Source organism: Sebastes umbrosus, chromosome 4 (genome assembly GCF_015220745.1).
Source record: "Sebastes umbrosus isolate fSebUmb1 chromosome 4, fSebUmb1.pri, whole genome shotgun sequence".
Lineage (NCBI taxonomy): Eukaryota > Metazoa > Chordata > Actinopteri > Perciformes > Sebastidae > Sebastes > Sebastes umbrosus.
This window is the reverse complement of record NC_051272.1, coordinates 30,074,096-30,088,837: the sequence shown is the minus strand read 5'-3', so window position 1 is coordinate 30,088,837 and position 14,742 is coordinate 30,074,096. Positions and strand designations below refer to the sequence as shown.

The 14,742-nt window shown below is 44.0% G+C and overlaps 1 protein-coding gene across 2 annotated transcripts in view; it reads left to right on the top strand.

Annotated features, from left to right (window-relative positions):
* LOC119487568 (cat eye syndrome critical region protein 2) overlaps window positions 1–12,212 on the top strand; it is a 48,397-nt gene extending 36,185 nt beyond the window's left edge. For both annotated transcript variants that reach the window (XM_037768561.1, XM_037768560.1), the window contains exons 9-19: window positions 1,242–1,392; window positions 2,341–2,470; window positions 2,564–2,601; window positions 2,695–2,786; window positions 2,939–3,065; window positions 4,255–4,637; window positions 4,838–4,987; window positions 5,150–5,954; window positions 6,539–8,585; window positions 9,057–9,124; window positions 9,387–12,212. In XM_037768561.1, coding sequence (XP_037624489.1) covers window positions 1,242–1,392; window positions 2,341–2,470; window positions 2,564–2,601; window positions 2,695–2,786; window positions 2,939–3,065; window positions 4,255–4,637; window positions 4,838–4,987; window positions 5,150–5,954; window positions 6,539–8,585; window positions 9,057–9,108 — 3,975 coding nt within the window. In that variant the 3' untranslated portion in view covers window positions 9,109–9,124; window positions 9,387–12,212. The remainder of the gene's footprint in view (window positions 1–1,241; window positions 1,393–2,340; window positions 2,471–2,563; window positions 2,602–2,694; window positions 2,787–2,938; window positions 3,066–4,254; window positions 4,638–4,837; window positions 4,988–5,149; window positions 5,955–6,538; window positions 8,586–9,056; window positions 9,125–9,386) is intronic.
* The last annotated feature ends 2,530 nt before the right edge of the window (window positions 12,213–14,742 follow it).

The following is a 14,742-nucleotide window of genomic DNA, read 5'->3' as shown; positions in this document are numbered from 1 at the left end:
TTTTTTTGGTAGTATTGCAGTACAGGTATACTACTGGAGTAGCTGTGTGTCTGAAAAGACACTCAGACATCATTAACTTATCCGATTTGCAGACAAAATCTGTACTGATTTCTTTTTTATTTAACAATTAGGACTGTCAAAGTTAACGCGATAATAACACGTTAACGCAAATTAGTTTTAACGCCACTAATTTCTTTAACGCATTAACGCAACTTGCGATTTTTAGGTAGTAGCGGGCTCAATTTTAAAGCTAAAAGATATTGGCATCATATGAAACTAGAAAACCTAAGGAATTTACTGGTACCAACCATGTCATACTAGCTTGGAAGGAGGCTAAATAACGCTGCAAACTAAATTTTTGTGAGGAAAAACTGGCATGGCCATTTTCAAAGGGGTGCCTTGACCTCTGACCTTAAGGTATGTGAATGAAAATGGGTTCTATGGGTACCCACGAGTCTCCCTTACAGACATGCCCATTTTATGAGAATAAAAATGAAAAAATAATTGACAGCCCTATTAACAATACTTTCCGCACAATGTTGTGCACTTTAGCAGTATGTCGGGGTTTGGGTGTACCAGTTGTTTAGGTTGCTTCTGTACGTTATTCCTGATGTTGTATACACTATATTGATATAGTTAAAGAAGAGCTGTCAATGGGTTAAAATATTGAATCACGATTAATCCCTATGATTGTCCATAGTTAATCGTAATTAATCGCAAATTAATCACACATTTTTTATCTGTTCAAAATTAACCTTAATGGGAGATTCTTCAAGTATTTAATACTCTTATCAACATGGGAGTGGGCAAATATGCTTGCTTTTGCAAATGCATGTATATATTTGTTATGATAAATCAATTAACAACAGAAAACACTGACAATATTGTCCAGAACTCTCACAGGTACTGCATTTAGCATAAAGAAATATAATCAAATTATAACATGGCAAACTCAAGCAAACTGGATTCCTTAGGTTTTCTAGTTTCATATGATGCCTGTATCTTCACTCTAGCTTTAAAACTGAGCCCGCTACAACCTAAAAATCGCAAGTTGCGTCAATGGATTAAAGTAATTAGTGGCGTTAAAACAAATTTGCGTTAATGCGTTACTATACGTTAACTTTGACAGTCCTAAGTTAAGGACATCTAACTTTCAGCTTCCACATATTTATTACAAGCTGTCTTTCCATGAGTCCACAGTAGACTAATGTGTGTGTGTGTGTGTGTGTGTATGTATTCAGGACAATCTGAAGGCCACAGCAGAAGAGGAGAAGAAGAAAGATGAAGAGCTGGACAGGCAGGTCCTGCTGGCCGAGCAGCGACGAGAAGAGGAAAGGCTTCAGCAGGAAGAACAACAAAGAGAAAAGATGGAGAGGATCAAAGCTGCGGAGGGTAAGATGGATGAAACACAAATGGGAAGATGTACGACTTCTGTTTGTGCAAAAAGTATCCTTATACTTTCAGATCTAAATAATATCCCTGAGGTGCTGCGGCAAGCCCACATACATAAAAAAAATAAAAATAAAAATGAATCTCCGTGCCAAAAGTCAAATATCAAAGGAGCATCAATAATTTCACATTCTTTCATCAGCGACCTGTCAGCAGCAGGTAGGGGGCTTTCGCACTCTTCTTGCAACTCCGGGATCAAGGGCAGGATGGAGCGTGAAGGGCACCCCACACATAGACTTTCACATCTCCATTGCTGCGGTTCAGCTCGTAACGGCTTAAAAATCTGCAGTAGCGTAGCGGCGCTGGAAGCCGTGTGATTTATGTATAGTACACAGAGACTGTGAGAGAGAATGCTCGGGGCCTTTAATCACAGGATCACTTCTCTTTTTCTCCCCCTCTCTGATGTCATCTGTCAAGGGTTAATGAACTGCTGATTGTGCTTCAGTGGAGGAGCCTCATTAATGTATTATAGATGAACAGCAGGACCCGGCCAGCTCTCTGTGTGGATTGCATATGTGGAATCCTCCCTCAAACCTCTTTAATTCACACGGCGGGTTGGGGGGTGGCCGGCCTCTCATGTTAAAAGATAAAGTAGGGATACATATGCACTCTCTCTTCTCTGTTCTGCTCTTTTGATCAACTGGGCCTGAGAAAAGATGGTTGATGAATCGCTCTCGTCTGAGCTACTGCTGTCTCTGGTGGCAAAGGCCTGCTTTTCATTGACTCCCCTGACAGCCTCAACGGACAGCAAGTGCAATTTAAACTGTAACTCAAGAGCCTGAAAAGGCAATTAAAACATTGTTTGCCTGCATCCTCCTGAGACTGGTGTTTTTTGTTTTTTTTAATTGTTTGTGCCTCTAATCGCCCCCTGTGTTCGTCTTTCTCTCTCAGAGCGTGCAAAGAGGCGAAAGATGCGCGAGGAAAGGGCCTGGCTACTGTCTCAAGGAAAAGACCTTCCACCTGAACTCTTGAATCTGGAGCCTTCTTCTCCCGTCCACAGAACACGCAGGAATAAAGCATTGTAAGAGGCTTTGTGCATTTGACTCCAGATTCTACTTTCGACCTTAGAGTCAAGGTTGATTATTCATAACATGTCGTATGTTTGACATTTCAGCTATGAAATTGATGACGACTACACTGCTCTATACAAAGGTATGCTTGCCAGTTACTCAAGACTGTTGCTTTATCTCAATCTACATATCTATTTGTTCTAATGTCTGATTTGATCTAATCTCTCTTCTACAGTGCTGGAGGTCTTGAAAGCCCATAAAGATGCCTGGCCTTTCTTGGAGCCCGTGGATGACTCCTATGCCCCCAATTACCACGAGATCATCCAGGTATTAAATACAAGACAATGATAGCTGGCATGTAGCGGTAGTTAGTGATGTTGTGTTTGTATGTGTTCAGATCCCAGCAAACATGTTCAACCACAAATATTGTATTACTTGATGCTTTTGTTTGAACTTTATTGTTCTTCCAATCCCCTCAGACTCCCATGGACATGTCCACCATTGAAAAGAAGCTCAATGACGGGGACTACGTTGCTAAGGAGGAGTTTGTTGCCGACGTGAAGCTCATGTTTGAGAACTGCATCGAGTACAATGGAGAAGACAGTGGTAAATGAACACAAACACAAACCAGGTCCACCCCCCAAAAAGTCCTGCTTCCTCCATTAAGAATTTGGCGTCAGTAGAAAGACTGCTGCGTCAAAACCCATTTCAGTTGGTGTGTGTTGTGAGAAAGACGTGCATATATGAATTTTTTGGGGTGAGAGTCAGGGGGTGACGGTGGGAGAGAGAGCAAAAGAAAGGGGGCCGGACTTAGTGCTGTGTTGGGGCCAGGGCCAGGGCAGCCCTGACAGTGATTAATGAGGAGTGATTGAGCTGTGCTCCAGTGCTCAGGGGGATCTGGGCCCTGCAGTGCCAGAGAAACATTCCAGCCCCTAAGCCCCCTGTCTGGAGCCATCCATCCAACTGAATACTCTCCCCGGGGACAGGGGGAGGTAAGGGGGCCCAGGGTGGAGCAGCAGGAGGAGGAGGAGGAGGAGGAAGGGACTGGAGGAGCAGGGGTCAGCCTACGCCCTCTGACCTGGTCAGTCGGCCAGCGCTGGGCTGAGAACAGAGGAGCGAGTGTGTGTCTATGGGGACACGAGTGTAAGGGAATGACTGAGAGATGGAGTGAGGTGTTGTTTGTGGGAGTGTGTCATGAGTGGATGTGCTTCAGGTATGTGTTTTCATGTGTGTGGCTGTGTTAATAGGGGTGCTGAACTTTTATGTGTTTTATCATTTAAAGCAGCAGTAGGCGAGATTGGAGCAAATATAATTTAAAAAAGTCATGTTTATAAAACGGCCGCTATATTCTGACAGTAGTGCAGTAGTCCTGCTGTTCAGCTGCCGTCTATGAGAGCCACAAGTCAATCTCGTGAACTCCGACCAAACGGTCAAACTAGGCAGCGCTGATCAAATATGAATCAATATTCTGTTACTGTAATGCCTATTTCTCGCCTCAACTGTTTTCAGAAACATCTTGTAGTGTACTGTTTAACTGTAAAATGAGAAAGTTTGTGACCCAATAGGAACGCTCTTTCTGAAATGACCTGTGATTGGCCAAAGTCTCCCATCATGGGCTAGATTTTTTTAAAGTCTGAAAACAGAGCCAAGAGGAGGTGCAAAAGTCTAGTTTTCTCTCAAAAACACTTGAATTAAGTATGCTGAAAGGTTATTATGGAATTTTTGCCCAATGATGCCCAAAAATGTCTGCCTACTGAAGCTTTAAAGCATAGCTAATATTTATGTCTTTCCCCAGAGTACACCATCATGGCGGAGTCTCTAGAGCGGTGTTTTAGCCGGGCCTTATTAAAACACTTTCCATCAGAGGATGGCGACACAGACGAGGAATTCCACATCAACAGTGAAGATAAAGAGCGCAAGGACAAAAAGCGCAGTCGTGGCAGCAGTAGACATTTGGGACCTGAAAGTCTGATCAGAGCCACCGAGCAAGTCCAGCGTAAGCGAAACTCCCAAGGGGGCAAGGGCAGCGCACTGTCAGAGGAAGAGGACAGCAAACCAACACGACCACCTCTTCCCCTTCACTGGGCCAACGGTCCCCCTCACCCCCACAGCCTGCCTCCTGGCCAGCAGCACATTCATGAAGGAGACATCAGGGGCATGTACCACCCAGGGCAACAGGTATCCACAGCATAACTTTGCTTGTTTTTTGAAGTTCCTCTACATTTCTAAAAACCTATGCATCTAATTTGTCACCTATTCTACACAATATTTCAACTAGTTATATGAACACCTCAAACTTTTGGTTGTTCTTCTCTTGATTTCTGTCTGAAATGTAGTAGGAAAACTTCAATAGTGAATTCTTTCTATTATCTTACCAGCTCCGTCGTCCACCCGGCCCCCCTGGTCCTCATGGCCCACACATGTATGGCCAAAGAATGCCCATGGATCCCCGCTTCTCTTACCCAGCTCACATTCCCAGGCATGGAGACCCCAGTTTGAACCGCTTACCCCACAACTTTAACATGCAGGTATACAGACCCAATACACCTTTCGAAACTTAATTATAAGAAAAAGTTACAGTTTTTAACTGAAGGAGCACCTTATTCTGTGCGGTCTACTTGATGCTGGTAAAACAAACTGATGTGCAGTTATACTGATCAAAACCCCTAACTCGATTTCTTTTTTCCTAGCATCGCATGGTTGAAGGACATCACATGGGTCCTAGGTATCAAATGGTGGCAGATCCTAACCAGCAGCAACCTTCACACCAGCAGCAGCACCCTTACATGGGTCCGACTCATGGCCCGTCTCTGGGCCCCCGTCCCCTGGGCCTCCAGCCTGGCCCTCCTCCTGAAGCCAGCATGTATCCGTCCCACCACCGTCCAGAGGGCCACACCATGCACTCCATGGGCAACAGATTCCCAGGGCCAGAGGGACCACCTCAGCACAATTACCCAGGCTTAAGGCCCTCTGGTATGGGCCTGTCCAACATGTGGACCGGTATGAATCACCAGGAGAGACCCAATGGGATGCGCATGCAGGATCCCAACATGGTGAACCAGCGCAACTTTAGTTACGGTGGAGTTCCCCCTCCAGTGGGGCATAAACCGTGGCCGGAAGCTGCTGGATACCCCAACCCTCCTCCCAATGCCCAGTATCAAATGTCTGCAGCGGTCAGCTCCCCGGGGCCCATGTCCTCACGCCCCCCTGTTCCCCACCCAGACTCCTCTGGCAGGACACGCTTGGCTTCCATGCTGGAAAGCCCAGAGATGCTGGCCCTGCAGCAGCTGTCAGCCTCTTCTGGACCCCCTGCTGGTGCCCCTCATCAGCACATGGGCAACTTTCAGCAGCCTGGGCCCCCATCAGGAATTGGCAGCATCCCAGCTCACCCCTCTCAGCAGCCTCCCCCTGCCCCTGAGGTTCAGCTGCTGCGTCCTGCTAGAGACAATGGGCCAGACAGCCAGCCTTCCCAACAGACAGACATGCAGCCCAAAGGTAGACCTGACCTTCTCTCTCTCAGTATTTCACCAGCCGTCTATATTCTGCATGAAGGAGCCCAAGCACAGTCTAACCTTTCCACACAAGGGTTTCTTTCTAGACTGTGGTGTCTCAATTTGTTAATCAGCACAGCCCCCATCCTTGCCCTTCCTCTGTGTGCTTTTTGCAATTTGATTTTAATTATTTTTCACAGTAAGTGGCAAATTGAATATTCATTGGTTTGGTGAAATTTCTTGCTGGTTGCTTTTGAGGGAACTAAAGAGATGGCATGACGTCAGTTAAGCTTCACAAGCAAGCTTACAGTGTGTTTCCATTCTCACATGAAAAGAATTGAACATGGGTACATTTTTACTTCGCTGGTTTTGTATTGTTCATTTGGTTGGTTTGAATAGATAGTATAAAGTGACACAAACATGTCTATTTGATCTTTTGTTTTATATTCTTTGACACTGTACACCGCATAATGCAATTCTACTGACTTACAATCCTTTCTTATAATAATAGTTGATGTTCAATGCTAACCTCCCTTCTGTTGTTTTTTTTAATGCTAACTTTGCTTTCATTATTCTGTATGTTAACAGACGCAACATCAGAGAACAAAATGGCTGCCAGCAACATTTCTGATGAAGCTTCATCGCACCAAATCACTGTTCCACTTAACCAAGAGCACCCATCCATCCGTAGCCCCACAGATCACCATGCTGGGCCAGCAGAGGGAATGCAGAGCCCCCCAGCCTCTATCTCGGGCAGATCACAGGAGAATCCGTCTGGACAAGGGCTCCCACAGAGTTCAACAGAGAGCCACAAGCAGGAGGTGGACGGCCTGAGACAATCTGCCAGCCACTGTCCCATTCAACACACCGGTGCCATTACTGTTTCACCCCATCTCAACCCAAGTAACGACAGCTCCACTGATCCCACACAGAGCAGTCCACAGCAAAAAGCTCAGAGCCCCGCACTTCTTCACCAGAACGCACCGCCACTGCATGTCGCAGCATCTCAGAATCAGCAAATGTCAGAGAGCAACTTGTCACACGTGCAGAACGCACATCAGCAAAGTGAACAGCTGAACATCCAAAAACAGCAGCAACCTCAGGCAACCCAGAGTACACCTCCCCAGTGCCACCCTCAGCGCTCCCCCCAGCAGATGACCCAGGGCACACAGCAACACAATTCTCTGCTTACCCCTCATCACGTCCCCCAAAACATCTCTCCGCAACGTCCTACACAGAGCAGCCCCATGCATGGGATGACACAGAGTGCTGCGCAAGGAGCCCAGCCTGGTCCTTCTCAGCCAGCTCCTCTCACCTTCTTGCCACCCAGTCATCCTCCCCCGCTATTACCTTCCCAGCCTAGCTCAGCAGACCACGGAGATCAAAGACCTAGTGAGCCTACAAGTAGACCGGACACAGACGGCACTGCCGTTCCCCCACAGCACATGGTGAAAGCCGGGCCTCCAAACGGTATCTATAAACACCAGGCTTTTAGCCCCAATCAGCATCAAACCCAGCTGGTGGCTAGTAACCCCGGTATGCTGGCTCAGAGAGGCCCAGCACCTTCTCACTCTCAAGGCCAGGTAAATGGAGCCATGGGACCATATGGCATGGGGAACCATCCACATCCACACTACAGCCAGACGAACATGACCAGGCCCATGCCGCCCTCTGCTCACCACCCTTATCACAACCAGGCTATTAACCCCCTCCACAATCCTGCTCAGCACCCCACCTATCACCAGCAGGGAGGGACTGCCTACTCCTACCACACGCCAGGCCAGCAGCACCCTCAGGCCCACCCCAACATGTACCCACCTCATCAGTACCAGCAGCAACACTACTTCCCACAACCCCACCCCCAAGCTCAGGCCCATAACCAGGCCAACAGTAGAGGGAGTTATCCTCCAGAAGAGTGGCACCGGTCTCATTATCAGTCTCGCCAACCGATGCCACCCAGTGCCTACCTACCTGTAGCTAGTGCCAGAGGCAATGGTCAGTTGAAGGAGAGCAGTGTGTCACCACTGGGCTCTGAGGGCTCCAGTGGTGCTAGTTTGGTGTCTCCTGGCCCCGTGCCTGAAGTAGGGCCGCCACACCCTGGAGGCCCAGAGGAGAGGAAGTGTGAAAGCAGGGAGCAGGCCAGTGGATGCAGCGGCAGCGGTGGCAGCCCAGCAAAGCAGGCTCATGCGGAGAGCTCAGAGCGACCTGAGAGCCCTAAAGAAATCCTGGACCTCGACAGCCATAATGCCGCCGCCCGCCGCCGTAGCGCCCAGCCACCTCAACAGCACCCTCCTGCCTCCGCTGCGCACATGGTGTCTGGCTTCATGTACGACCCTCGTGCCGTCCACCCCGGTATGCAGCGAGGTGGCGTTCCTCCACCCCACATGATGTTTCAGACTCACGGAAATGGCAACAGAGCTCCTTACCCCGGCCAGCCATACCCAGATCCAGGACGCTATGCCGCCCAAAGACCTCACCCACACCTGATGGAGGCTCTGCAGCGGCCCCAGCAGCTGCCTTACTCGCCGGGTCAGACACGCATGGCCATGTACGGACACCCCCGGCCTGCGGGGCACTTCCAGGGCATGATGATTCAGCAGAGAGGCCTGCCACCAGATCACTTCCTACACCCAGGGTAAAATGAACATGTGTATGATTGTGTAGTTTTTATATTATTATTATTATTCTCTCTGTATTTGTAGTCTCTTATGCGAGTCAGCATTTTTCTACTGAGCTATACACTTTTTATTAACTTACTTTTGTCTGTTTCACCTTCAAAATATCAATCCAGTTAATAATAATTCACAACTAGTATTTGTTTCTTTGAATGTGAAGGAGCTCAGGACATTGTAGTGAAAGTTATGCTTGCAGTAACCTTCAAACAGAATCCAATTTGAATGTGTTTTCAAAACTTTAGCTAGTTTAGCTAGCCACACGCGTCAAACCTTCTGAACTGCCTCGTTCATCGCCACCACCTTATGCACTGTGACTTGCATTATGTGATTGGTTGTATTTTTTTTATCATTTTATTTGGGCCACAAGTTTCTTCTTCAACCTATTGATGTTAACAATGTTCTTTTTTTCTTTTTTTTTTTCATGGTCACAGGCAACAGATGATGGCTGCTCCAGGCGGCCCTAGCAGTAAACAAGGAGTGTGACAAGTACCATATCAGAGTGAGTAAAAATAACTTTACACTATATGTTAAAACTTTCTCTCAAAGTTTCTAGCAATTTCCTATTTTATCATCCTCCCTTAAACATTTCTTTACAGTGCCTTAGGTATCTATCCCTAAGAACATGCTGCCAAAAGGCCTTCATACATTTCCGAAGGGACCAAAACACAGAAATGATATGATGACGCTGTGTTCGTGTTGTGTCAGTCCTAAATGTGCTCAATTTTGAGATGTTTAACTAATTGTTCTTTGTCTCCTTTCAGGCATGTTATCATCAAAGAACATCTGGACAAAGCAGTTAGCCAAAAGGAAGAACACGTGGGCATGCCGACCGAGCTGACAGAGACTTTAGATGGGACACTTTGCTCCACATACATCTCTTACTGATTTTCTTACACTGGACAAGAACTTTTGGCTCTGTTTTGCCCACCACTGAACTTGGAAGATCCAACTAGGCAGCTGGTATTACTGAGATGATAATAATGTGAAATGCTATTGAGCCCTGGAGAACAATTCTCTCTTTGCTTGCCCTTCTTCACATGGAGCTCCGTGGAACTGCAGAAGAAGGGCAGCCTTTTTTAACCACTAGGCCAACCTGCCCAACACAGAGGACCCTGCCTCCAGGAAACACTGGACAGCCCTCTCCTCTTTGAGCAATGGAAATATGAATGGATTAAAGGACGCTGAACACAGCCTGCCTGTCTTGGCTGTAGTGCTTTGATGGAGCTGTTAATCTACTGACCGAACTGTGATGAAGACGAGAGGGACTGTTGTTTTTACTGCTATTTTTTTCTGTTCCGACCCCTATCTTTTAAACTCAGGTGTAGAAAAGGAGGTACTATGAGACTGTCACCCTAGCCCAGTCAGCCCCCTTTGCAATTGCCTTGATCTCCTTTGTGAATGTATGAGTGAATGTGTAGACAATAAGGTGTGTACAGCAGATTAGCTGCATGTGAAGGGGCATAAACGCTGATCACTTGTCAGAAGCATAAAACCGTCCTGAAAAAGGCCCAGTTACTGTCCATTTCCACCCCCAAGTCTATGGTGTTTCTCTCTAGTTCTGGAGTAAACACACAGTATATGCATCTTTCAAAGCTGCCTTCATTGTCAAGAATGTCTGATTAGCAGAGAGGGACCGGCAAAGATGGCGCAATTTGTATCAGACTTTACCTAACTCTCTGTTATGCACTATGGATTTCGTTAGTCTAGACATCCTGGAATTGAGTGGCCTTGGATGGTCTTATTTTTTAGTCAAACACGTATATGTATGAAAATGTATCTCTTGTTCCAGATGAGGGAACTTCTAAAATGACATATCCTGCTAGCTGGTAAATGCACATACGCAGAACAAACACATCAAATCCTGCTGTTTTTTTTTTTTGTTTTTTTTTATTGTGACATTTGTTGCATTCCACTTAACAGTGTGTGCTTTCTTTTTTCATTCATGGCCCTTCCCTTTGCATGGTTGCTTCTTTGAGTGCTTCCTCTTCCCCATGTCAATGCTAAACGTATGCTCAGGGTGTACAGTTTCTATATACGGGTATTTTTCTGCATTATTTGAAGGAGAAGAAGGAAAACGGGACTGCAACCGTGGCAAATCAATCCACCTCATGCGAAGGACGCAACTTTTAAGGGTCTGTATTCATTATTCCATAACAATATTTAGCTTATCACACTGCCAACCTATTTGAAACCCTGTCGTTTTTCATTTTCGTCGAAGTTGATTTGAAGTGAGAAGGATCAAATTTGAGTGATTCTACATTCCTGTTGATCTGATATAATATCGTTTCTCCTCACAATTAATTGGGGCTCTCTTCTGACAAATTTTTAAGAGCAACCAATGTATTTTATCATAACTGATGTGGACTGTGGAGGTTTTGTCCTGCACCCTACTCCCTCATCACATCCATGTTGCACCTGTGAACCCCACTTGTGCAGTTTAGTGATGGCAGCAAATTAATCTACCTCATCTAGCCAGTCAATGGCATCTACTGAGTCCCTCCACTTCCTCTCCTGCTCTGCCAGACGCCCGTGGGTCGACATTTTGTGACCAGCTGACGTTTTTAGCACCACTTTTAGTTTGTAGGTTTACAAAACTGACAATGAAATGGCCTTACAGTACATGACCGTCTTGGTCACAGGTTGCTGTGAAAGTGTACACTATCTTTTTAATGGGACAGCACTTTCATTCTCAGTTTTTTTTAAATGGAGTATGGTGGACAATATTACATCACATGTCTAAAATGGTACTCTGTAAATTGGTCTCTAGTTGTACAGATTGCATGCCTTCCTGCCTAAAGGTTGTGGAAACTAGACAAAGTAGGCAGTATCTCAGTCTAGGGTCTGTAATAGACTGCATAGAGTTTGGCGGCATTATGGGGTTTACTATGTTCCTTAGTAATAGGTACCCAAGGCATTGTAAGGAAATATTTGAGGGAGGATGATGGAATAGGAAAGTGCTAGAAGCTGTGAGACAATTTTTTAAATGTGTCACACAAGACTTGCTATTTTGTTAAAATAGGGAATTGTCTCAATATTTAGTGGGCCTAATAGGGCCACTTTTGAGGTAGCGTGTTCACTTGAGCTGTCTAATGTATGAAGGACAGTGTTGATTTTAAAGGTCTGAGGTTGGTATACCGTCTTATGCTGTACAGATGTGTGTGTGTGCGTGTGTTTGTGTGTGTGTGTGTGTTTCTGGTGCATAGAATCGGCGCCAGACGATCGGAAGTGTGCATTCATCCCTCACTTTTACTCTGCTGTCATCTCTCTCTGCACTAGTGAAAACCATTTTAGATGTGATTAAATGTGAATCATATTTATTTTTTCCCTTTTAAGAATTTTTGTACATTTTTTGGACTTGTTTTAATATAAATGTGGTGTCTTTTTTTTTTTTTTCTTGATGTTTTTAAGCAGTCGTCTTTTACCTCAGTAGCATGGTGGCATTGGAAAAAAAAAAAGACCTGTGCGTTTTAATTTTTAAGTGACGTTTACAAGTTCTTATCTGACTGACATAGATTATTTTGGAAATGGAATCGAGTATTTTCTATACTGTACATTTCTTAGAAATAAATCACTTTTCTCGAACAAGAGTCAGTTTAATCATTGTCAATTAAAAAAAAAATCACATGTTTAGGGAAAAAAATTAACTTTTCATTTCCAGTCACATCACAAGAACAGCAGATCAGTGGTATTTTTGTTCTTAATTTAACACTGCTGTGAAAGAAATAGTCCTAAAACAAGGCCGTGACGTTCCATAGTAATGGAGCATGTATCTATAATCCGTTAAAGAAACTGAAAGGCCAAAAGTAATGAAATGCAAACAGACAAAACAAGAGGGCCAATGCAAGACAATGCATTAATCTATTGGAGCGCATCACGCCATCGCCTTCAATTAGTGCTTATCCTCTTGACGAACACCCTCCACAGATTGTATGCTGCTTTGTTTGATCCTTCTCGTGTCTGCAGGAGACGTGATGTGACGTCAAGAAGAAGCAGCATGGCTCCCGAGGCTTCCTTCAAGGGGCTCCTTGTAAGCAAACATGTAAATTATTTTCTTTAGGCCTAATGAAGACAAACTTGGCAGTGGAAAAAAGTTCAATTGGGGCATGTAATAAGATACTTAGTGAGCAGGAGGTATAACTACATTCTGAAAGTGGCAAAACAAGACAATGTACAACAGTAAACAAACAACTTAATAGTAAAACTTATGTAGTAAAGAATCTTACATATCAGTGGAAAGATGATAAAAGATGGATATAAGTGTGTGACTTTATCGTTCTGTCCCTAACAAAAATATGTTTGTATTTTATAAAGATATTAGAATGATTTCAGTAAAACAAAATCAAAACTAAGAGAAACTTTTTAAGGAAATGTTTATCAGGAGATGCCATTTCCAATACAACTCCTTAAACCTGCAGTAGGCAGAATGTTTTTGGCATCATTGTGCAAAAGTTCCATAATAATCTTTCATCGTATTGTAATTCAAGTGTTTTGAGAGAAAACTTCTGCACCTCCTCATGGCTCTGTTTTCAAGCTTTAGAAAATCTAGCCCATGACGGGAGACTTTGGCCAATCACAGGTCATTTCAGAGAGAGAGTTCCTATTGGCTGTTCATTCAACGGAGGCAACTGTCAATCACTCGCAAACTCGATCAAACGGTCAAACTAGGCAGCGCTGATCAAATACGAATCAATATTCTGTTACTGTAATGCCTATTTCTCTCCTCCAATGTTTTCAGCAACATCTTGTAGTGTACTGTTTAGCCATAAAATGAGAAAGTTTGCTCCGGCTTGTGGGCGGTGCTTGGTATTTCCTGAACACGTGATTTTAAAAACACAGATCATCTCTTTGCTTTGTACAACCGGCGAGTATTTTGTTTGACCTTTTACCTTAGATTTAACAGCAGTGATTTATAGTTAATCCCTTGCATCTTCTTGTCAACACAAAATGAGAAATACAAAGAAAAACAATATTGGGATGTTGTGCTTCTTTTCCTTTGTGTACAAAATAATCCCTTACTGTAAAAGTATACGATATATACTATTCTATTGTATAACATAGATAATTACACTAAATATTGTCTATTTGTCATATTATTATTGTTTAAAGATTGTTGAAAGAATCCCCGACAGGGTGATGCTGCACCCTGACGCAAAGCGATGGCGTCTCTCATCGCCCTAAAGGGGATTCTTTCACAATATTGACTAGCTGTACATTATTCCGCTTATTACACAGCTACTTACTGAAGAAATCAATATTTTGACACAAAAAGGTCCTTCCGACATCAGAACTGCGCCCATAGCAACGGTCTACTATACATAGCAACAGCCTGTTATACAGAAATAACAGACCGCAGAACACCGTGATTGACCAATCAGAATTGAGTATTCAACACAGCAGTGTAATAAATGTTAATAATAGTATTTGTATTTCTAATTTATACTTTCTTATAAAACAATATAAAGCCCTGCATTATGTAATGTGCTCAGAAATTGAACATTTCCCAGAAGTGTAAGTATGTTAACATGGCTGAGATGATGCTAACTTCACAGTGATCACCAGAGGGCAGTGAACACTCGTGATTTTAAATACACAGATCAATCTCTATGATTTGTACAACTGGCGAGCATTTTGTTTTACCTTTCATCTTAGATTTAATAGCAGTGATTTATTGTTAATCCCTTCCATCTTCATGTCAACACAGTATGAGAAATACAAAAGAAAAACACTATTGGGATGTTGTGCTTCTTTTCCTTTATGTGTACAAAATAATCCCTAAAAAAACACTCAGTATAACATTAAATAATTACACTAAATATCATGTATTTTTCATGTGATTATTGTTTATGGCCAATCATTGCCATGACTATACACTGCCCTGCCACAGTGACCACAAGTAACTACACCTCTGTGTACGTTGAAAGTTTTATTTTGAAAGAGTTTACCGGATGTGTCAGTATGCTATAAAGTCTGCATTGACGTTGCTTTTACTAATTTAGCAGTTCCTCGCTGGCACCACTAGAGGGCAGCAAGCACTTGTGATTTTAAATACACAGATCATCATCTCCTAGCATCAACATAGAGGTAGACTCAGGAACTGCTAATGTTTAAAAATATATA